The 23,114-nt window shown below is 41.4% G+C and overlaps 1 protein-coding gene across 1 annotated transcript; it reads left to right on the top strand.

The window, feature by feature from the left end:
• Positions 1-127: 127 nt before the first annotated feature.
• Positions 128-22,972, top strand: prr12b (proline rich 12b). Its single transcript, XM_082177398.1, has 16 exons — positions 128-1,098; positions 6,997-7,151; positions 7,348-7,509; positions 7,653-12,124; positions 12,272-12,490; positions 13,468-13,542; positions 14,173-14,968; positions 15,038-15,528; positions 16,412-16,528; positions 16,637-16,770; positions 17,367-18,019; positions 19,462-19,581; positions 20,241-20,338; positions 20,456-20,587; positions 21,584-21,679; positions 21,771-22,972. Exons 1-16 carry the CDS (start codon positions 1,016-1,018, stop codon positions 21,906-21,908), a joined length of 7,941 nt encoding a protein of 2,646 aa, XP_082033524.1. The 5' UTR covers positions 128-1,015; the 3' UTR covers positions 21,909-22,972.
• Positions 22,973-23,114: the final 142 nt, after the last annotated feature.

Genomic DNA, 23,114 nt, shown 5'->3' with positions numbered 1-23,114 from the left:
AATTTTATAATTCGACTGTGCAACAACGCGCGATTCAGTATCGGCAATTAGTCGCTGTTGTCACTCATCATCGCCTCTTTCAGAGTATCAGAAGAGAGCATACAAAACTCAGTAGTGCCTCTATCTGTGCTGTAACAAGGCGGCAGTACGCACGAGACTTCCAGACAGACTGCGTATGTGAGAGTGTGACAAGCGAGTCGGGTGGGGGGGGATATGTTTATGTGTGTGCGCGCGAGAGCCTGTTAGTCCACTCTTGAAAATGGCGTCTTTCTTGCCTAAATACCTGAAAATAGCGATTTTAATCCCAGGCATTGTAACTTTTATGTGAGGTTTTAAAGCATTATACTAGCTTCTTGTATGGCTCTTATACATTTTGCGGATTGAAATGAACCTAGTCACAACAATAATATTGTTTCTGACGAAGAGCCTCCATCCCGGTGAGGAAAGGAATTTACATCCAATCCATGATGTAAATATTTGGGGCGCAACAGCTGAATAAAAACGCGCCCTCGGTAGACTACTATTTATAGATACCTACTATCTCACCTTTTTGTGGCAATGCAGTATACGAACAACTGAAATAGGGTACAATCAGCACGTGTCGTATGTCTCGTGGGTGTAACAAGCAATGGCATCAGAATTCGACATGCAGAGCATCAGCCGCGTTTGCTGTTTCTGCTAAGAAGGACAATAGGCATCGAGATATATAAGAGGGCAAAAGAGGGGAGGGGAGGAAGAAACCGGATTTTTTGTGGTGGCGGTGGTTGGTGTAATACTTCACCCGCCTCCCCTCTGTATCCTCCATCTCCCCCTCCTCCTTCTCCTCCTCCCTCCATTCCTCTCCCCCTCTGTGCTGGTCCTATTCTTGAGGACTTGCTTGTGAAACAGGAGAGATAAACAGACACCGAGCGCAGAGGAAAGGACACGGGGAGAGATAGTGTGTTAGAATTTAGGAAATACCTCCCTCCCCTTCCCCCTGTCTATCTCTCCATCTTCATCCCTTGTCTCTTCTTTAATGGATAGAAATTATCCTGGCACAGGATTCGGTGATCTGGGCGCTGGAACGGGATGGAGTTACGAGAGATCGGCGAAGGCAAGGTAAGGCGCCTGTGCAAGTACACTTCCATGCACTGGATGCATAAATATGCTTAGCTGGCTGTAACAATGCCCATGCCGACGGACGGACGGACGCAATGCATGTTCCCTCTCTCTCTCGCTCCCAGTGCTATGTTCATTCACTTGCATGCATTATATTGTCGCTGGGTCCACGTACAGCCATCAGTATTGTCATTTCTGAGGGAGGAGGGGGTGTCTCGAAAATGCAAGGAATGCGATTGAGAGTTAATGCGTGATACGGAAGGTAGACTGAGACAGAAAAGGGGGAGAGGGGCGAAAAGAGGGGGGATGGGATAATGTTGCTAGCTAGCTTGCTAGCGTATTATCAAAAATGAAAAAAATCAAGCCTTTTGCCTTGGAGGCGCACCAAACCGGACATTGCATGCCGGACTTATATACACGCTAATTCAGAGTAGTGAGTAATGCGTGGCACAAAATGCACGTTGACAAAGCTTTATTTAGGAGGCAACCGATTACAAGCAACCACATAACATTATATTTGGGAATGAAATGCTTGCTAGCTACTGTATGCAGCTTATCCCTGTAGCTAACGTATTTGTGTAAAATAAGGGGTTTATTCACGAAAAATACATTTTGTGTTAAACGGGTAAAAAAAATGGATACATAACATATTTATCTGAACGGGAAATTACTCAGTGCAGAAGTGAAGTTCCTTACAGTCAACATGTATTATTCAGTTACACATGTCACAAGACTGACTGCAGCTAGGCTATATTAAACGCCATATGAACCGCTACTAACTCATATGCTTACTACTCTCCGACATTGCATAATTAAAAACAACAACAACAACCCAAACTTTGCATAGCCTGTTTAGTCTCGTTATTATCTAACGGGAAAATTCCATCTCTGTCGTTGAGGATACTGTCGTTAGTAGTCACTTTGGCAACGTACCAGAATTGTGTAGTGTTCACGAGTGTTCCTCAGTGAAATTACAGCGTGACCGACCGAGACGTGCACACTGTAAACATAAACGTAAGACGCACTGCAAACGTATTTGCAGCCATAAAGGTTTCACAAACAGAAAATGTGACCGATAAAAACTTATTATTGGATTAAATATTTAAATATCCATAGCAACGTGGATTGGGGGACACTGTTGAATAAAATGATCTGACAAGGTATTTCCATGTTTAGTTTTACATCTGACTAGCCATTAAATCTCTGTATAGTAAATAAAGACTTGCTCATAACGGTTGATACTTTTAGGAAGTGCTGCATTATAATATTAAAATAGTGGTGATATTGTCATTGTCATACCTGGAAACGGGACACTTACAGTGTCGTGCTTTCGCTGTTTTAGTCGTTCAACCGTGTTCCACTATTTTCGCGGCCTACTTACAGTTCAAAGGCACCCGGCTACGTGCGTTATCAGTCGCCGTGACAACCAAATCAATCTTAGCAGCGTGCAATCATTCTGGGTGGCTTTACTGTCTCGCGTTGCTTGTATGTAGTCAGACGTGAAATGTGAAGAAATTTGAATTATGATAATGTTGGTGAATTCTGTGCTTCAATGGAATCTGCTATGGGAATTATTATGATTAAACAAAAAACATTTATCATTGTAGGTTGCATTTCTTTTTTTCTCTTTTTTTTACAAATGCGTAAAGAAGTCTCATCATTTGTGCATTGTAGTAACACTATTGGAGTGGGTCCTTTTTTCTTACATGACAGGACAACAATAGGGCTATTCTTTTGGGCAATCATCCCAAAATGCATGGAAACCTCTTTTATGTGTATAAGGAATTCCATTCAGACTAAGATCACACATGCTGTGTTGTGGTTTGAGTTTTTGTAACAGGTAGCATCACCCAGACTGCAACCCAGTATCCCTGGATGACTCTTTAGTCCTAGCAAGTCCGGAAAGGAATTTCTCCATTTTCGGTTGGATTCTTTAATATTGTGTTTCTGACTCGAGCATCTCTGTAGACTCATAAGCAGATTGATAGAATCCAGAATCTTAATGAGTTCAGGCTTATGATGATGGACAAGCTTCAGTAGTGCTGCTGCAGAGGCTGAAAGCATCAACTGGATAAAATGAAATGAAATTCGTTTCACCCAATATTCTCTCTTCTAGTTTTCCAAAAATTGCTTCTGCTTTTGAATGAATATTAGATAGTAAGACCGCCACTTTAGGTCATTGGAGCCATTATGCAATGATGAAACACCAAGAAAAGTTAAATTAGCATAGAATGAAACAAAATGACACTGGGGTCTGTGTAGGACACCACATTCTATTGCTTTGTAATAAGAAATGTTGTTGCATGTGTTAATATTAAATGAGAATAAACAGATCAAATTCTACAATTGTTGCCTGACGGGACTTTTGCACATTGCATTTAGGTTATGAAGCCAACAAAGGCATTCTACTCCATGATGGCAAGGTTCACCAGGCCCTCTGTCCTTTTTTGGGCTGTGTACATCCACCACACACCTCTGCACGGATTTAATGGAGATTAATGGCCATGACGGAGTTCCCCATCAGGCTGCAAACATTTTGCACCTGTTGGGGGGACTGTGTTGAATTAGTGCCTATATAATTAGGAGCAGTCTTGTACAGTGGATTCAGTCAAGCTTTCTAATTTAACCCCTTTCGTTTAGTTCCGTTTTTTCTTGTTCCTTCCATTGTTTATTTATTTTTCATGTGTCCTCTCTTTCCCTGTTATTCTTTTTCCATTCATTGTCAAATTATGGCTAATCAGCTCAAGAACAGGTGCAATAACAGGAGGTGAAACGTTTATCAGGATGAATTGAGTGACTATTGTGTAATCCAGCAAGATGAAAAAAGTGAGAGAGTTTGAGAGGATGAAATTATTGGATCTGGAGTATTTATAGTGTGGTCCAAATGTATACAAATTAAAATTTTATATTACTAAATATAATATTTACACAGAAAATGTATGATTTTCATTATACTGTAGGTCATTCTGTATGATGTCACTATTTCTAGGTCACTAATTAAAAAGCACATTTGTGACATTGGCTGTGGGAACGGTTACGGTATAAAGATTTCCTGTATCATGGTTACATGATCATCAGGTTTTGCACAAACTTTTGCTCAATCCTGCTGAAACAGTTGACATGAAACAGAAATGGGCTTTTCTTCCCTGTTGTGATGTGTATATAAGTGAGTGAAATGGCTTATGGAATGAGAGAAAATGTTGGCCTATCACTAATTGATTGGATTTTTGGATTGTGTGAGAGTTGCTGGTTGCTGGAGGTAGGAATTATTGCCCAGCCCTCATGCCTCAGGGGAAGTTTATGTTTTAGATGAAAGATTGTGAGGACACATTAATTAATAATAATTTGAATAATAATTTACATGGATAAATCATTTATAATAAACCTAGCAATATTCCATAAAAAAAGTCTGTCTTATGCTTTAAAGTCACCATTATAAATAAAAGATGACAAAGCAAATAACAAATAATGCATGTACTTTTAACTTCTCACTCAATGTTATGCTGATGATGTCATTTGTAATGAAATAATTTTTTATTAAAAAAGCAAAATAGGTGCACTAAGTTGTCTAATAATTTTTGACCCCACTGTATGTAAGATGTCCTTCAATTTACCTAATTCTTCATAAATTCATCATCTATTCCCTGATCGTCTCTAAGCTGCCTCTTTGGGATTAAGAGCCAATTGTTGTCTAATTCTCGGTTGCATCATCTACAAGTCACACTGCTGCCTATGGTTGTACAGAATAATTATTTTATGTACATGGATACTCACATTTGAAGAGAGAGTACAGATTCTATGGTGTATTAATTATTTAAGATATTAAGTTGCAGGAGAAACGTCTGCCTGTCAGGGCACATCATGTTTTTATTTTATTTTATTTTTAAGATTGTTCATATCCAGTTCATAACTTCAACATATTTCTAACTTATTTTTTCAAAGTTCTTTTTGCTGGTATGTGTTACTTTTGCATGGTACTATGACTTTTTTTTTTTTTAAAGCAGTGACTCAGCTTATCTACGATGCTTGCCTTGTTCTGCATAACCTGAAACGAATCCACAAAAGAATTTCAGAAAATCAAACAGAAGCAGCAATGTATCAAAACATCATAAGGGTACTTTCGTCACAGCACTGTATATCGTGTATTATGCCAGAGGTGCAATCAGTGAAGCAGTTGGCAGCAAGAATGTGTGCTCTCACTCAGACATTTAAATGTTTAACCCAGTTCATTAGAGCTTTTATCCAGTTAATTACACAAGTCTTGTGCTTTCTAAGATGAGGGTGTTTTTAAAAGAGATGGACATGCTCCCAGATGAAACCCCCTCAGGATGGACATCAGTTGTCTTTGTCACATATATTAAGGTCTTTTGGGAGACACAAGTATTGCAGTGACTATATTGAGACCAGGAGTCTATTTAATGGAGAATGACAATATAAATCGATTTTCTTGCATCCTATCTGGATTGAATTGTGAAGTATTTAATGAGAGACTGTGCATACAGATTGTACAGATTTATTTAGGTAATTCTTGAATGCTACACTACAAGATTTGAATAAGGTCTTTCTTTAATAGGATTTAAAATAGATTTTCTGGTCCACTCTACCGCTTCTGTTGAATGACACCCACCCCCTCACCACGCGCTCACTCAGTATGTGGTGTCTGTGGCTTCCCACTCTGGTCTCAAAGTGAGAGGGATCTAGACTAACTGAGCTGTACTCACACTAAGAGCCTGTTGAGGATGGAAGGGAGGGGGTTACCAAGGCAATTCAGTCAGTGGAGAGCTTTTATCAATGAGCGCTCTGTGTCTTACCTCAGCAACATCCTAACCGCCATTGTCAACTGAACTGGCCACTCTCTATGAAAGAGAACAACAGAGACAGTCTGCAAAGACTGCAAAAGACAGTTGATTGGCTGGCAACAGGCAGAGTGGCCAATCAGAATTCTGAGCTGCACGTCGTGAAGCATAGCAGTGGTAAAAGGTACAAAAATGATTTAAAAAATGGTCTTGTTTTAGATTTCAAGACTTGCATATTGATGAGACAACATATTTGCCTTATTTATAGAGTAAACAATATTGAGAACCTCTCTTTTATATGGTGTGATGATTGCTGATAATTTGGCAAAATCAGATCCTGCAAGCTTTTAGGGAGAGGGAGGATATGGAAGTGAGTAGGCTGATTAAAGAGCTAATCTTTGTGTGGGGCTATAGTGTGAGAGGGATAATAATGCCAAGCTGGGTCATCTGATACTCTATACGGAGATTTAGTATGAGTCTAGAGCCCAACAGACTTTTTCACTACCCAAAGAGAGGGGGAACAGTAAATGAAGAATGTGTTTTTTAAAAGAGAAAAACAATAGTCAGTGATCCAAATCAATGACATTTGCCAAATTATTTCTATGTACTTTTTCTTTTTGTATTTTCTCTGCATCCTGGAGAGATTAATATGATTATGTATATGATTAACAATATATAGTTATTACAAAATTAACAGTAATATTATACTGTTAGTTTATTATTATGCAAAATTATGAATATTAATGTTTGTATAATTTAACTATAGAAAATGACCTTTTATTTACAGTTTTGTTTTGAATTGATTCTACTCAATTTTGATTTATTCAAAAATGAGATCATATGAGTGTTTTTTATCATATGAGACATTTTTTGGGGAAAAACATAGAAATGTTTGAGCACTAAAGTCTCATTTACAGTATAAATATTTAATTGTCTGGGGCATAATATATACATAAAAAAGTAAAGGAAGAGAACAAGGTTGTGTGAGGCACCCAAATTTCATATTATGCATAAAAATGTATCTAAACAATTGCTGTTATCGTGTCACTTTCAGTACCATTCCCTCTGTCAATTACCTCTTTTTGAATCCTCTGTTATTCAGTTTGGTTTATGGGAGCTCCAGATCCTCCCATCCAGACTCAGAACTCCTCCACCGTCAGCCTTATGCCACACCACACCCCCTACAAGGATATGCAACAAATCATCATCCAGGAACTTCTGGACAGGGTGGGGCATGGGGTGCAGGAAGGAGCTTAGGTAAGGTCTACAAAATTGTTAATAGTTAATTACTGGAAAAAGTTCCTCCAAAAAAAATCTTTGATTTGATTTAACACCATACTGACCTCTGCACAGTACTGTAGGTCATTCTTTACCTTGATGTTGAGATATGTAGGGAATAAAAGACATCCTCTGACCAGGTGTTAGACTTTGTCTTGATAATCATCTTTCGCAGGGCTCTCAGGGTTGTTTGATACTGGACTACATCATGCCAGTACCTCAGGACCAGATGCTTCAGTTATGAACTTGATCTCTGCTTTGGAATCCCGAGGTGCTCAGCCACCCCCCTCTGCCTCTACCCTTCTCTCTCAATTTCGCACCCCCTCCTGGCAAACTGGTTAGTGCTGTGATATATTGAATATAGAATTATCTAATTGTGAACACAGATATATATGATGAAAGAAAGATAGAGAATCCTCTTATTAACTGCTGAATAATTGTCTTTTCTTTTTCCTTTGCTTTCCCTCTCTGTTGCTGTAGCAATGCATACTCCAGCCCCTGCAGAGCTATTCATTTCTGGTGCACTACCTGGCTCTGGCTCATTTCCCTCTTCCTCTGCTCTGTCGGCATATCAGCACCCTGCATCCTTCTCAGGGCGCTCCTTCCCTGGAGTTACCCCATCATTATCTCTGCAGGACACACCTACCTTCAGTCCTACTTCCAACGGTCTCCTGTCACCCCATGATCCATTGCTGCACATTAAAACGCCCTCTCAGTCAAGTCTTGGCTTTGACCGTCTTCTGTCTTCACAGACTGGGACTGCTTCATATAGAGGGCCACAAGAGCCCACTAGTGCTCCTCCACCACAAGCACCTGCATCCTCCTCGACACGCCACTTACCACATCAGTTTAACCTGCTTTCCTCACAGCTGCAGGATCAGTCCTCTCAGCTCTACAATTCTTCTGTATTTTCTTCTGCACCTCCTCAACCGCCACAGTCCCAGGAAAGAGCCATCCCTAGGCAAGACAGTGTGATTAAACACTACCAGAGACCTTCTCCTGGACAGTCTCAACTTTCCTCTTCTACACCTCATCCCCTACATCACTATCTTAGTTGTGGTGCATCAGGATACCAACAGATACCCCATCATCGGCATGGCTCCTCCATAAACTGTAGTCCACTGGGTGAGCAGAGTCCATCATCTGACCCCAAACCCTCTCCCCGATCAGAGCAAGTTTACCGTCCTATCATCCAGCCCCCTTACACCTCCTCCTCAGTCTCCTCCTCAGCTGGCTCGGGTGGTGGTATAGGGAAAACAGGAAAGAGTTCCAGCTCAAGTAGTGGCTACTCTTCCTCTGGCTCTTCCTCATCTCGAACCCCTCACACCCCTCCTTCCGCTTCTTCCACCTCCTCTTCTTCCTCCTCTGCTTCTAATCCTAATGTCTCATCCAGTACCTCTGCTGCACCCTCAAGGCAGCAACCTCCACCTCAGTCAGCACCACAACCCCCGCCACCTCCACCTCCCACAGTGTCATCCTCTGCTACACAGCAGCAGCCACCCAAACCTTGCCTGTCCACATACGGCTCTCCTGTTGCTCCTGTCAAACCAACTGCTGGCCTTCCTGGTCAAACCCCGCCACAGCAACAGTCATATTCACCAAGCCAGCCACCCCCTTCTCACTTGCCCCAGCCATATGGGGGATTTAGTTCTCCGCAGACCCAGGATCTTGGTTCCAGCCTCGGGGGATCAGGAAAAGCTTATGGAAGCCTTGGAGCAACAGGGCGTTCATTTTCAGCTGAGGTGGTCTATGGCTCTGATTCAGGATATGGTTCTTTGCCACCATCTCTTGGAGGAGCAGGAAGTCCTTCACTGGGCTATGGTGGTACAGGACATTCACCTGCCCTAATGGTGTCAGGAGGTGGTACCGGTACAACAAGCAGTACCACTGGATCAGGAGCAGGTAGTTCAGGAAGTGTGGGGGGTGGTTCAGTGTGTGGTAGCACTAGTGTAGCAAGTGGCACAGGATCATACCACCTCCCAGATTCCAGCCCTTCACCCTCAAGTAATTCTGGAATAGTACGCCCAGGTCTGCACTCCCCAGCCCCAACTCGCCCTGCACAATCACCTGGAGGAAATGGGGGCAACAAGTACCTATCCTCAGTTCTCTCCCCAGCATTCCTGGCTTCTCCACAAGGATACTCAGACACAAGGGTGCCATCCCAGCAAACACAGTCTTATCATGCAACACCGCCAAAATCTAAGTCTGATTCTGATATGCTTGGGGTAGAAAGATCTCAAGAAGAGGATGAAGAAGATGAGGATGACTTTTTGATTCAGCACTTATTGCACTCACAGAGTCCAGCACCCAATCCCTCCCAGCATCATTCTCAACAAACTCAGCAAGTAGCCTCACAACAACCACAGCCCCAGTCCATTTCCCAGAATAGAGATGGAGGAAAGTCTCTCTCAGCTTATGAACTGAACAAGGCATCTGAGGAACGTTATCATCTACAGAGTGTCATTCGGACCAATAATACGACCAACAGTGTGGCTTCAGTTGCTGCAGGCTCTTGTGGTCCCGGCACAGGTTTAGAGAACCAGTTGGAGATGTCGCTGAAAAAGCAACAACAGACTAAGACTGATAGAGTGCTATCTGTAGCTGGTGCAAATGGAGGTCGAGGTGCAGTTGATTCTTTGTCACACACTCATTCCCATGGTCAACATGACTCCCTTGGTTCAGTGGTTCACTATGGCAGAGGAGACCCTTACACTCATCAAACACATCAACATCACCCTCAGCATTCACAGCACTCTCATCCCCATTCAATGTCCCACTCACATATGGATCTTAAGAAAGCTCAGGATCCTCCAGAATTACCCTACCTGCGAAAAACTCCAGACTTGCAGCAGCGACAGACCCAGTCCTCCCTTGGACTAATGGATTCTCCACCTGACCCTTCTCATCAAAACACACAGGCTCACCTTCTGCAATCTGTCCTTTCCCATACCACTCGAAACAAGATGGACAACCAACAGGCTCCTTCACAGCAACAACAACACCCAATGAGTCAGCAGGCGATGCTTGGACCAACTGGGGGATTGGGTACTGGTGGCTCTGGTGGAGTAGACACTCAGCCACAGGCTTCTCAACTTCAACTCCAGCTCCAGTCCCAAACTATGGAGGTCCACTATGGCCGTGAGGCTCAGCGAAACCAAAGCCAGTCAAGTCAGAATTCTGTTTCACCATTAGACATGCTAGAGAGATCTCTCTCCAGGACAAATAGTCGAGAAGGGACAGGGCCCTCTGATAGAGTTGGTGCAGGAGATGGGAGCACTGCTGATCATCACAGACAACAGCAACAACATAGGATGTCCACACACCATCAGTCCCACCACCCTCAACAACCATCAACAGAACTTCATGATTTCTTGTCTGAGCCTGATTTGAGCATGTCAACTCCCTCTCATTTGCACCATATGGCTTCACACCATCCACCCCCTCATGCCCACCATCAGCCACAGACACACTCTCACCATCAACACCCTCACCAGCACCCTCACCACATGCAACCAGCTTCTGGACCACCACAGCCCCAATCCCAGCCCAGGGAACAAGAGTCCCAGCTCTCACAGCCACAGCTAGATCAGCTCAAAGAGCATCAATATGACACTGGCAGTCCTGTGGGGAAAACAGCTCAGAGCCAGGGTCAGAACCAAGAACAGCAACAACGGTTTGTGCCACTGACATCTATTTGTTTCCCAGATTCTCTTCTCCAAGATGAGGATCGATCCTTTTTTCCAGGGATGGAGGATATGTTCTGTTCTGAGGACTACAAGGCAAGCTGTGCTGGGGGAGGTGGAAGTGCAGGACAAGGAGGTCAAGATGGTGTGCCAGAGGCACATGGAACAGTACAAGATGGAATGGATGCAGTTAAAACTACAGGTGGTGGAGGGGGTGCATATGACATGATGGGTCACCATGGTGATCAGGGTTATGGGCAGTATTGTCACAGTTTGTCTGAATCTGGCAATGGTACTATGCACTTAGATTTGGACCCCTTGAAATCCCATGAACTCCCATCCACTGTAAACACAGAACAACTGGGCTTAATTCAGTCTCAGGGCCCAGGCCTTGGGATGGGTAGCACGGGACACGTTGTGGACGGAACTGGAAACAAAATGATGGGCTCTTCTGGTGTAGGTAGTGGTCCTGGCACAGGGGGACTCACCTCACCAATCTTTTGCTCTTCTAGACCTAAAAAACTTTTGAAAACAAGCTCATTTCACCTCCTTAAACAGAGGAAAGACCCTAACGTGCAATCACAGGCTAAGAAGAACTATGCTCAAGAATATGAGTTTGAGGATGATGAGGATAAAGCAGATGTTCCAGCCGACATCCGCTTAAACAGCAGACGTCTCCCGGACTTGCTTCCTGATCTCGTTTCCAGTTGCAGAAAGTCTGGAAGTGGTTCAGGAGTTGGCAGTTTAAGCCCCTTGATGGGTGATTTAGATTTCTGTCACCCTTCAGGGTACCCATCCCTTGGACCTCCTCCACAGCTGCTCCCACATGATGCTCCAAAGAAAAGGGGGAGGAAACCCACCAAACCTAAACGTGAGGGTCCACCAAGACCCAGAGGTAGGCCACGTATTCGCCCTCTTCCTGAGCCTCCATATTGCAGGAACATGATAGGACCTGGTGGAGAGACTAGAAGGGGCCGTGGTCGAGGAAGAGGGCGTGGAAGGAAAGATGATCAAATGTTAGAAATGCACAGAGACATGAACAAGGGGCAGAACTACCATCAACAACCACCTCACCTCCATCATCAACCACAGTTACAACAGCACATGCACCAACATCTACAGCAACAACAGCAGCAGCACCAACCACAACATTTGCACCAACAGCAGCACCTACATGTACAACAGCTTCATCATCAACAGCAACATCAACAACAACTTGCACAGCATCAGCCTCAGCAACAATACCAAGAACCCATCAAACCAATCAAAGTAAGTTAAGTTTTACAATTTGCACCAATAAGATATAAATTACATTTGTTACAATTTCATCGATCCATCATTTCCACAAACCTAAATTACGTATTCATTCAAGAAATAGCTTTTATGTAAAAATATAACTTAATTTTTTCCTACCAGATTAAGCTCCCTATTCCCTCCATGCCTTCATCTGATTCCCTCCTGAGGACAGACTCCCTGTCTAGTACAGATCCAGTTTTGTCTGATGGTTCAGTAGGATCTGCGCCATCTCTTGGTTTGAGCCCAGGGCCCACTACCAGTGTGGATCTAAACAGAATTGACATGAACAGAAATGATATGAGCTGTGGTCAGGAAAAGATGAAGCAGAAACCCCAAGAGGTGAGTCTCAGCTTGCTAAAATGTTTAATGAATGTTGAAATTTAACAGAAAATGTTTTAATAACTCCAGATGTTCATTGTTCAATGTAAAATTTAGAGCAAATGGCAATTGCGTGATTTTGCAGTTAAATTATTTATTGTAATAACTGTATCCTTTCCTAATCTTTAGAAAGGTCTGTTTTGCATGCAATTGGCGTCATGACCAAAAACATGACAAACCATGTACTAGTTCATATTGGGTCTTTTTGATATACTCAAATGATCTACAGATTTAGAGCAAAGTTTAATGGAGGAGGTGCAGTTGGAAGAGGTCAAATATGTGGAAGACCTGCCAGGCCAGACTGTTGGCAGCTGTGATAGATTAATTTTACTATATAAAAATGGTTTGCTAAATTTGTTCTTTTTAGTTCAAACTTTTTAGTTAAACATTTTTAGTGGACTTTAGTGGACAAGCATATTTATAGTCATTTGTCTTAGCATTACACAACACTGTTAGACAGTATTAATCAGCAGTAGAGCGGATTGGTGGGAAGCAGCATGTGAAAAAAATGATGATTTATGCAAATGCAAAAGGAAAGTCACTTATTGAACTGCGAACAAGCTCATCTATGATGAGATGATCAGCAACTTGAGTAGTTCTTTCCAAATACCGAAATATCTAGATGATGAAATGATTTGGGGGGTGGGAAAGAAAACTATACATGTCAAATTCACAAATGTGTTGTCCTAAATGGTTTAAGCAAACACCTGCTGTTACATTATGAAAACCATGTTCCTAAACATGATGATTCAATTACTTGCCAACATTTTACAGCCTTTATCAAATTATTCCCTCCTCCATATGTTTAACTTGCACTTATGAAATATCCTCTGTTGACACCGTAACAGGTAGCCTCAGGAAAGAAGGGCCAGTCTAGGGTGTTATGTGTAGAAATGTGCATGTTCTGTATATACAATGTTTGTATTATTTATCTGCAGATGTCCTGGGAGGGAGACATGGATGACCAAATGACCCCAGAGGCCTGGGCCACCATGCAGAAACTCTCTGACTCAGTAAGACTTTCATTCATTTTTATTCTTGATCCAATGTCCAGGTGTAGTTCTGACAGAAGACAACAAACCACTCATATTTTGACCAAATATGACCATAATATTTGACACATTATACATACAATTAATTAGAATTTCTTTAACCTCGTTTATTTTACTGAGGAAGCATTGTTCTCAGTGTATTCACTTTGCCACTAGAGGGAGCAGAGTACATAGACTAAGATGATTGGCAGGCCACCCTGATGACTGAGTTCTTAAAAAATGCAATAAAAGAAAAGGAGAGCGCTGTTGCTAGGGTGGCTGTTGCTAAGGTTACGGATTCATATGACAGTAGGGTCTCCAGATTCCTCTTCGTCATCAACCACCCTGCTGTTCAGTAAGGTGTTTTACCTCCCTCTAGACACACCTAATGTAAGAGAGTGGGACTACACTGATTATATCATATAAAGATGTTAATCAAAAAAGTAAATTTTATTACTGTTTATTTGTGAGCTCTTTTCTGGTTGTATTTTTATTTTCCTTGGCCCTATTTTGTATTTTTGTCTCCTGCTTAAACATTTCTATGCTATTTGGATATTTTTTGCATTTTGTCATCTTCTGCCTCTTTAATTCCTATGCATCTCTTGCTCTCAGACGGAGGAGAAATCTTCAGAGCTGAAGTCGGGTTTCATAACTTCCTTTCTGGATTTCTTGAAAACGGGGAAGAAGCAGCCAGGCACTGAAGATCCACCTGGGCCCCTCTCTGTGGATGGGTGCACTTCCACAGATTCCTCTTCAGTAAAGGGAGGCATTCGCCCATTATCCCCACAACCACCTCCTCCTCCCCCTCCACCCTTTGGAGAGAATGAGGGTAATGGAAGCCTGGGTCTCAGTAACTGTCCATCCCCCTGTAAAAGACTTGACGAGGAGTTCAAGAGGAATCTGGAGACCCTACCGTCATTCTCCTCAGATGAGGAAGACTCTGTCAGTAAGAACCAGGACCTGCAGAAGAGCATCTCATCAGCCATTTCTGCCCTCTATGACACGCCCCACAGCCTCGCTGCCATTCCACCTCCTCCTACACCATCGCCTCCCACTCCACAGACAGTTTCTCTTAACACACCCCCGCCACCCCCACAAGCTGAATCTGTCCCGCACGTACACACTGAACCTGAGGTCGAGATGCACGCATCACAGGAACTGGATTCACACTCACAGCCCAACCCACAGGAGGAGGCACATGTTCTAGGCGAGGATGATGAACAGGAAGAACCTGTGCAGCAGATGCATGAAGAAATACAGCAGAAGGAAGACAGACAGAATGAATGTGACGAGGAAGGAGATGAGTTGGAAGAAGACAGAATTGAGAAAGAGGAAGTAGATCAGATAAGGACAGAGGAGAGCAAGCAGGAAGAGGAAGAAGAGCCTGAGAATGAAATGCTGGTTGACAGTGAGTATATTAACATACCTACAGTCAAATATTAAAATCAATGAAATATTAATTCTTCCATTGTTTTAGGATCTCCGTCTGAGCCTCCTCCTGCACCTCCTTCTCCTCCGTCCCTTTCTCCTTCTCCCCCAACCTCCTCCTCCCCATCCCCTCTGCCTCCTCCTCCTCTATCTCTCCCCTCCCCTCTTTCATCTCAAGAAGAGGAGGAGAATCTACAGCAGCAACAGCCACTACTGCACAATTCCCTGCCTCCCAGCCCCTCTCCACCTGCTCTCCCCTCTCCCTCTCCGCCTCCACCCACGCTGCCCCCCTCTGCTACACCCCCACCATCCCCCTCCCCGCCTCCTCCCGAAGAACTGCCCCAGTCCTCCCCGGCCTCGCCCCCCACCCCCGAAGATGCCCCGACGCCTCAGATCACTTCACTACACCTGGCTAAGAAACAGTCCAACGCAGCCATCGCGGGAGAGAGTGAGGATGATGACAGCGAGAGTGGGGGGGAGGGGATCTTCAGAGAGAGGGATGAATTTGTAGTGCGCACTGAAGATATTGGTACTCTTAAGGTAAAAATCCTCTGCTTTTTTATTTTAGAAGTAAAGATCTTATTCAGAGCAGCGCCATGACAGGTATGAGGCTCATCACTTATAATTTTTCACTGCTCATGTTGTCTGGAGTTTTTTGTCTACTGAAATTTATTGGAAATCAGAACTGGCGCTGCTGTGAATAAGGTCTATTCTGCATGTAGAATTCATATTTGGATGCGTAAAGGGATAGTCCACCCACAATTTTTTATTTTATTCATTTACACACCCTCATATTGTTTCAAACCTGTATGAGTTTCTTTGTTCTGTTGAACACAGAATAACATATTTTCAAGAATGTTGGTAACTAGACAGTTGACGGTAGCCATTGACTTATATTGTAGGAAAAAAATACTTTGGAAGTCAATGGCTACCGTCAACTGTTTAGTTATCAACATTCTTGAAAATATGTTTTTTTGTGTTCAACAGAAAAAAGAAACTCATACAGGTTTGTAACAACATGAGGGTGAGTAAATATTAAAGGGATAGTCCACCATTTAAAATTTAAAGTTGCAATAAAACGGAAGTAGTGGCAGATCTTTTCTTCCGTAGTGTGACATACATCCAAGTGAAACGGAAAAGTGGAAAATAAATAAATCTAGAGTGGGAACTTTATCCATCAGTTATTAGTTGGATTTTGAGAGCATTGCCCTTAAAAATGAATGCAAGTTTGCTGGAGGAATGTGGAGAGTCGCGGTTTAAGCAGACTAAATGATTGAAGAAGTTTAGTATTGTTTCACTGAAAGGTCCGGTTATGTCATTTTGATCGAACATTATGATGTCAAAAAAAAAAAGAAAGATGAAATGAGATTGGTGAATGAGATTTTGTCTTAATTTGATTCTCAATTCTCTTGGCTTTTCTCAGCTAGCGCTGCAGACTGGACGAGAGCCTCCTCCAATCTGGAGGGTCCAGAAAGCTCTGCTGCAGAAGTTTGCTCCTGAAATCAAAGATGGCCAGCGACAGTTTTGTGCTACCAGTAATGTAAGTGTCTTTTTTTATTTGTTAAGCATTGATAGCATTCATTTGATGTCTTGCATTAAAATGTAATGCTACACCACCACAGTAAACTCCTCTGTCACTCTTTGGCAGTATTTGGGCTACTTTGGAGATGCAAAGATGCGTTATCAGCGCTTATACGTCAAATTCTTGGAGAATGTGAATAAAAAGGATTATGTCCGAGTGTGCTCGCGGAAACCCTGGCATCGGCCCAGTCTCACACTGAGGTAATTTCACCCTAAATGACCTTCTGAAGGTACTTTGGTCCTTTGATGTATATTAGTTAATACAGTAGTTACTGTCATTCAAAGAGTTGTCATGACTTACTCACCCTCATGGTGTTCAAAACCTGAATGTTTGTCTTTTTTTTTTATTAAGAATCTTCACGTTTTCATTCGATAACAGTATACAGGGGCGCCATGTCTGTCAAGCAGACTTTTTTTTTAAAAGCACTATACATGTAGTCCACCCATCTCATGCACCATATTCCAAGTCATCTGAAGACATGCGATAGGTTTGTGTGAGAAACCAGCAACATTTTTATATTTATTTCATTGATAATCAATATGGCAATTGTGGCACAGAGTTTGACATTTGATCTTGAGACATGCAATAACTAATGACATTGGCATCCAACCTGCATGATATGCTTTAATTTTTAGATTTATTTATTTTATTTTTATTCCAAAGAAACACAGTATACAGGTTTGAAATTATGTGAGCGTGAGTAAATTATGGAATTTTCATTTTAGGTGAACTGTCAGTTTAGTCAGTATATTATCATTATAACATTGCTAAGATGAATGTGTTTTCTTCCCACCAGACGCCAGTCTCTCCCTAAGCCACTACCTGTACATAGCCTGACTCCACCTCGCATGGAACGAGAGGATAGAGAGAAAGAGAGAGAGAGGCAACGGGAAAAAAAGCAACGAGAGCAAAGAGAAAAAGAGAAGGAGAGAGAAAGAGAAAAGGAAAGGGAGCGAGAACGAGAGAGGGAGCAGATCGAGAAATCTAGGAGGGAAAAAGAGGAGCGGGAGAGAGAACTTGAAAAGCAAAAAGAGAGGGAGAAACAAAAAGAAAGAGAAAGAGAAAAAGAGAGACAAAAGGAAAGGGAAAGAGAGAAGGAAAGGGAAAAACAAGAGAGAGAAAAAGAAAAGGAAAAAGAAAAGGAGAACGAGAGAGAGAGACAAAGAGAAAAAGAGAAGGAAAGGGAAAAACAAGAGAAGGAGAGGGAGAAGGAAAAGAAGCTCCAAGAGCGACAAACTCAAGAGAAGCTAGAGAGGAGAACAGCAGTTGTGGAGCGCGGGAGGGTCAAAGAGGAGAAGAGAGTCGCAGAGAAGAGGGTTGACAGGACGAGGAGCAGGCCTGTGAAAGTAAAGGCAGAACCTCCACCTAAAAAGAGGAAGAAGTGGCTTAAAGAAATGCCCTCTTCCTCTGATTCAGACTCTTCCCCTGACCCGCCCAGTGAGGATGAAGGTGTGTATGGGTTTGTTATGTGTGTGCAGTTTACGGTGTTAACATTTGTGTGTGGTTTTGCAGAAATATTCAAAGCTACATCAGCAGCTTCTTTCAATGTAATGGCAGTACAGACTACAGTTTACACACTAAAAGTTTGGGGTTGGTAATTACATTTTTTTTTAATGTTTTTGTAAAAAGTCTGTAATGCTTACCCAGGCTGCATTTATTTGACTAAAAATACAGTAAAAACAGCGATATGAAATGGTAAACATAGTCCTGTGATGTCAAAGCTGTATTTTCGGCATCATCACTCCAGTCTTCAGTGTCTTATGATCCTTCAGAAATCATTCAATTATGCTGATTTGCTGCTCAAGAAACATTTATTATTATTATCAATGTTGAAAACAGCTTAATTTTTTGTGGAAACTATGATACGTTTTTTTCCGGATTACATTACATTGCTTATATCCAAAGCGACTTGCATAATTTTCAGGGTACACGTTATTTATTTATTTATTTGTTTGTTTGTTAGTTAGTTCTTGCCTGACCCATGACCTTGTTGTTGATAGCGCTGTGCTCTACTGATTTTAGCTAGTTATTTGTCATTTTTAAACAACGGAATACACCCTTGCTGAATAAAGTATTCATTTCTTTAAAAATAAAAATAAAATAAAAATCTTACTGTCTGCAAACTTTTGAATGGTAGTGTATAACACGGTAGTACTTTGGCATTCTTCGAAGTACCATGTTAAAACCATGATACTGAATGTGAATATTGTTATATATCAAAGTACCATGGTTTTACCTTTAATACCAGCACAGTACTTTTATGTAAGGTTTGTCTTGGCTCCCAGAACTCAAAAGCTGCTTAAAGGGTTAGTTCACCCAAAAATGAAATTTCTGTTGTTAATTACTCGCCATCATGTCGTCCCAAACCCGTAAGACCTTCGTTCATCTTTGGAACACAAATGAAGATATTTTTGATGAAATCCGAATTTATTCAACTATTTCTTCTCTTCAGTGTCAGTCTCCTACGCTGATCATGTTGTAAACAGTGCAGCGCTACCAGGTTCTATGTCAGAACGCCAGCTCATTATTGGCCGACGCTGTTCACGTGAGCACCACGACACATGCGTATGATGCTGACGCAGGAGCTGGCCAATACTGAGCCAGCGTTCTGATGTAGAACCCGGAAGCAAGTTCAGTAATCTCTCAGATTTCATCAAAAATATCTTAATTTGTGTTCCGAAGATGAACGAAGGTCTTACGGGTTTGGAACGACATGAGGGTGAGTGATTAATGACAACATTTTCATTTTCGGGTGAACTAACTAAATTCAGCCTCCCAATTTCCTGTTATGTGGAGCCAAAACTATGTTATTAAAGTGTGTGTGAGTATTTTCAGGTGATGGCCTTTTGTTTTTTGTTTTTTCACTTGTTTTGCATCTGTTCCATCCTCAGTATCCACACGCAGTGGGATAAACAGTCGGGCCATGAGAGAAATGTTCCGCAGTTATGTAGAGATGCTGGTCAGCACTGCTCTGGACCCTGACATGATCCAAGCTCTGGAGGACACCAACGGTGAGCACACATCATTTGGTTAAATATAAAGTGCCTGTGTGGAGGATAGGGTTGGGTGATTAAGGGAAAGAGGGATAGAAAGAATAATGAAAAAGGAGGTTAATAAAGTAAGGGAGGTTGAGAGAGAGGACAATGAGGTGAGACTTGAAGAATAATGACTAGGAAAAGATGCTGAGAAAAGAGGAAAGCTACAGTGACTACTGAAGGCTGTTCAATTAAGTTTCATAAATAAGTGTTTAAATGTATATTATTGCTGCTTGTCTTTTGAAAGAAATTACTTTTATTCAGTAAGGATGCGATAAATTAGTCAAAAGTGGCAGTAAAAAATCTCTAATGTTAGAAAATATTTCCATTTCATTCTGTTATTTTGAACTTTCTTTACATCCATAAAAGAATCCTGAAAAAAAAAAGTATCAGTTTCCACAAAAATATTAAGCAGCAGAAGTGTTTTCAATGTTGATAACAAGGAAGCCTTGGTGAGCATAAGAGACTTATTTCAAAAGTATTGTAACCCTTTTGAATGAAAATGGAATATTTGTACTTTGAAAAAAACTATTTGTCACACCGCAGGACTATTTCAAATTAACTAGTGAAAAACTTGATGAGTAATGGGTACTAAGATGCATTTATATGTGTGTAATAATCCGTTTTGGCCTTAGATGAGCTTTATCTCCCACCCATGAGGAAGATTGACAGTATCCTCAACGAACAGAAACGAAGGCTGTTGAGGAGGGTCAACATGAGTGTCCAACATCAGGTGACACTGGCTTACATACTCAAATGTTATTCCTCGGAGTACTCAAGACCTCTTGATTTGTGTTTTCTGAGGAACATGTCTGGCAGTCTCTCACTCCCCATCCTCTCTCTCATGTAGGAGACCCTGCACATGTTCCCTCAAATGACAGCAGACTCCCTGGACTCTGGAGCGGTTAAAGTGCACCTGGGTGGTGAGAGTTACAACCGCAAAACCCTAAACAGAGTCAAAAGGAGCCTTCCTAAACAGCAGGCAAGTTGTATAACTTGATTGTTTCTCACTTACATGATAAAGCCGTTGAGTAAGCGACCCCAAGAAGTATATAGGCACTTCAGCCATTTAAAAATACATAAAAATGTGGTTGCATTATAGGGGTGTACCGATGATATGGATTGAGGCATCAGTCAAATGACTAACAATATGATATATTGATGCAATGCGAAAATAATATATACATATTTTTTATAAATCTATCAAATGTACTTTAAAACTTGTTTGACTATTATAAATAGCAAGCGGTCATCACATATTATTGTATTTTGCATACAGTTCATAAAAATAGTGCTGGTTTGTAAAATAATTTAAATATATTGATCACAGTTACTTGCAACATGTTTTGAAATAACGGCAGATATCGTATCGCTGGCTAATAGAATCAATGTCAGATCGTATCATGATGAAATGTCCGATTTACACCTCTACTACAAAACAGTACAAGCTTGCCTTTTAAGAAATTCTTTTTTATAATGATTGTGTCCATTAATGTGATGCATTGCTAGGACACCTGTGTAAATCTTGAGGGAAGTCATACCTCCACTAAAATCACCCGAGAGCCATTTGATTAAATGTCATAGCAAAAATGGCATAATTTGTTTGTAGATGCCAATTGCTTTGTTTTGTTTTCTATATGTCAGTGTGGCTTAAAGGGACAGTTCATTCAAATCATTTTCTCACCCTCATATCGTTGCAAACCTTTATGATGAAACACGAGAAGATATTTTGAAGAATGTTTTAACTGTTTTCGTCAAATTAACATCAATGGCGTCCAAAACAACACTTTCATTTAATGAACAAAAATATTTTTCATTTTTTTTGCATGGATGAAAAAGTCAAGTCAACAACAAAGTAAAGTTCATTCTTTGGTGAACTGTAACCTTTTTGGAGCCATTGCATTTCAATAATGGATCTTTCATGAAGTCTCAGAGTTCTCTTTCTTTGCTTGTAACCCCATGTCTATCTCCTTGTCAGGACCTGAAACTGCCGACAGAGACTTGTCGAATATACAGTCTCTATCACTCTCTCCATCACTACAAATATCACACCTTTCTGCACTGTAAAAAGGAGGTATGAGGAAATATGAGCTTATATGAGAAATGCATCGCTGTATCCGTGTATTAGCTCGTAAGAACCCTCTTCTCTCGTTCTCCCTCTTCAGACGGACAGTATAGAACAGGCTGCTGAGGAGGATCCAGGTCAGGAGGAGGTGGTTCAGCAATGCATGGCCAACCAGGGCTGGCTAGAGACTCTGTTCAATTCCTTCATTGAACTGCTGAGGCTCAGCAACAAGGCTTAAGATTCAGCTATCGACGTTTCAAGTGCGTCCTATTTGGAGAGAGGAGAAACTCCTCTCACTCAAATGAAACCGGTGCACCGCCATGTTGCAGGAAAATGAGATTTTCCTTTGCAGGATGCGTAAGAGCCAGTAGCGGTTTAAGCCGTTGCATTTTAACATAAAAATGTTTTTGTAAAGAAGCTTTCATTCCTCTCTTTCATTATGTGTCAGCTCCCTGCGACGGGAGCCACAGGGAGACGGTATGAAAACAAAAAAAGAGCGAGAGTGTGTAAAGACAGTTGTCTGCACAGAGACGAATAAAGATAGTGCCAAAGGGAACAGGGTTGAAAACCTCACTGGTCAGCAGTGTTTTGGCAGAGGTGAGCTTTGAATGCTATGTTCCATGCATACTCTTATATATAAATATGTATTATGAACAATTATGATTTGTATTATTTATACATGGACATTTATACATGGTTACCTCCCAAAGCTGGGACAGTTTGCTGTTATTATTTTGAATAATAATGCTCATGTTTTATGAGGGTGTACATGAAATGGGCCACCCATAACCCCCCTATTCTTCCTGTCCCCTAAGATGAAGGACAAGGCGGACAGGATGTGGACAAAAGAGTGGGGACAAAGCAATGTGTAGTTCCTTTTTTTTCTTCTTTTTCTTTTTTTTTTTGGTAAAAAAAAATAGAGCAAAAGAAAAATGTATTTAAAATAAAAACACGTGTTCTTTCTGTTTGTTCTTTAAAAGAAAATGAGGAAAAAGGTGTATTTGTTCGTTTTCTCAAAGAAAACATGACGGTGCAGAGGGATGTAATAGTTTTTAAAGTGTGCGAAACGTCTGTGTTTACTGTTTGTTTTTTATCTGTTGGTTGTTTACTATGATAATTATAATTGTTATTATTATTGTTATTTTGGAGGTTTGCTTATTTTTCTCTCCTGTAAATACTGTACAGTTGCTTCAGTCTTTCTCTCTACCTGTCCCTCATCTGTACATGAATCCTCCTGTATTTGACAAACGCAAATAAAAGAAAAGAACAATGACTTTATGAAAATGACGCATTTTCACACCAGACTGCTTTGGAATTTTTTATTTATTTAATTTGCATATTTTTTGTTCCTGACATATGAGCTGGTATTTTGCAGTTTACACGGGTAGGAATGAGATGGGGAAATATATTGGAAATTAAGTAGTAGAGCCAGACAACCTGCTCT

The sequence above is a fragment of the Leuciscus leuciscus genome (assembly GCF_965113295.1).
Source record: "Leuciscus leuciscus genome assembly, chromosome: 1".
In the NCBI taxonomy this organism is placed as follows: domain Eukaryota; kingdom Metazoa; phylum Chordata; class Actinopteri; order Cypriniformes; family Leuciscidae; genus Leuciscus; species Leuciscus leuciscus.
Note: the sequence above shows the minus strand (reverse complement) of the source record. Positions and strands in the feature narration are given on the sequence as shown.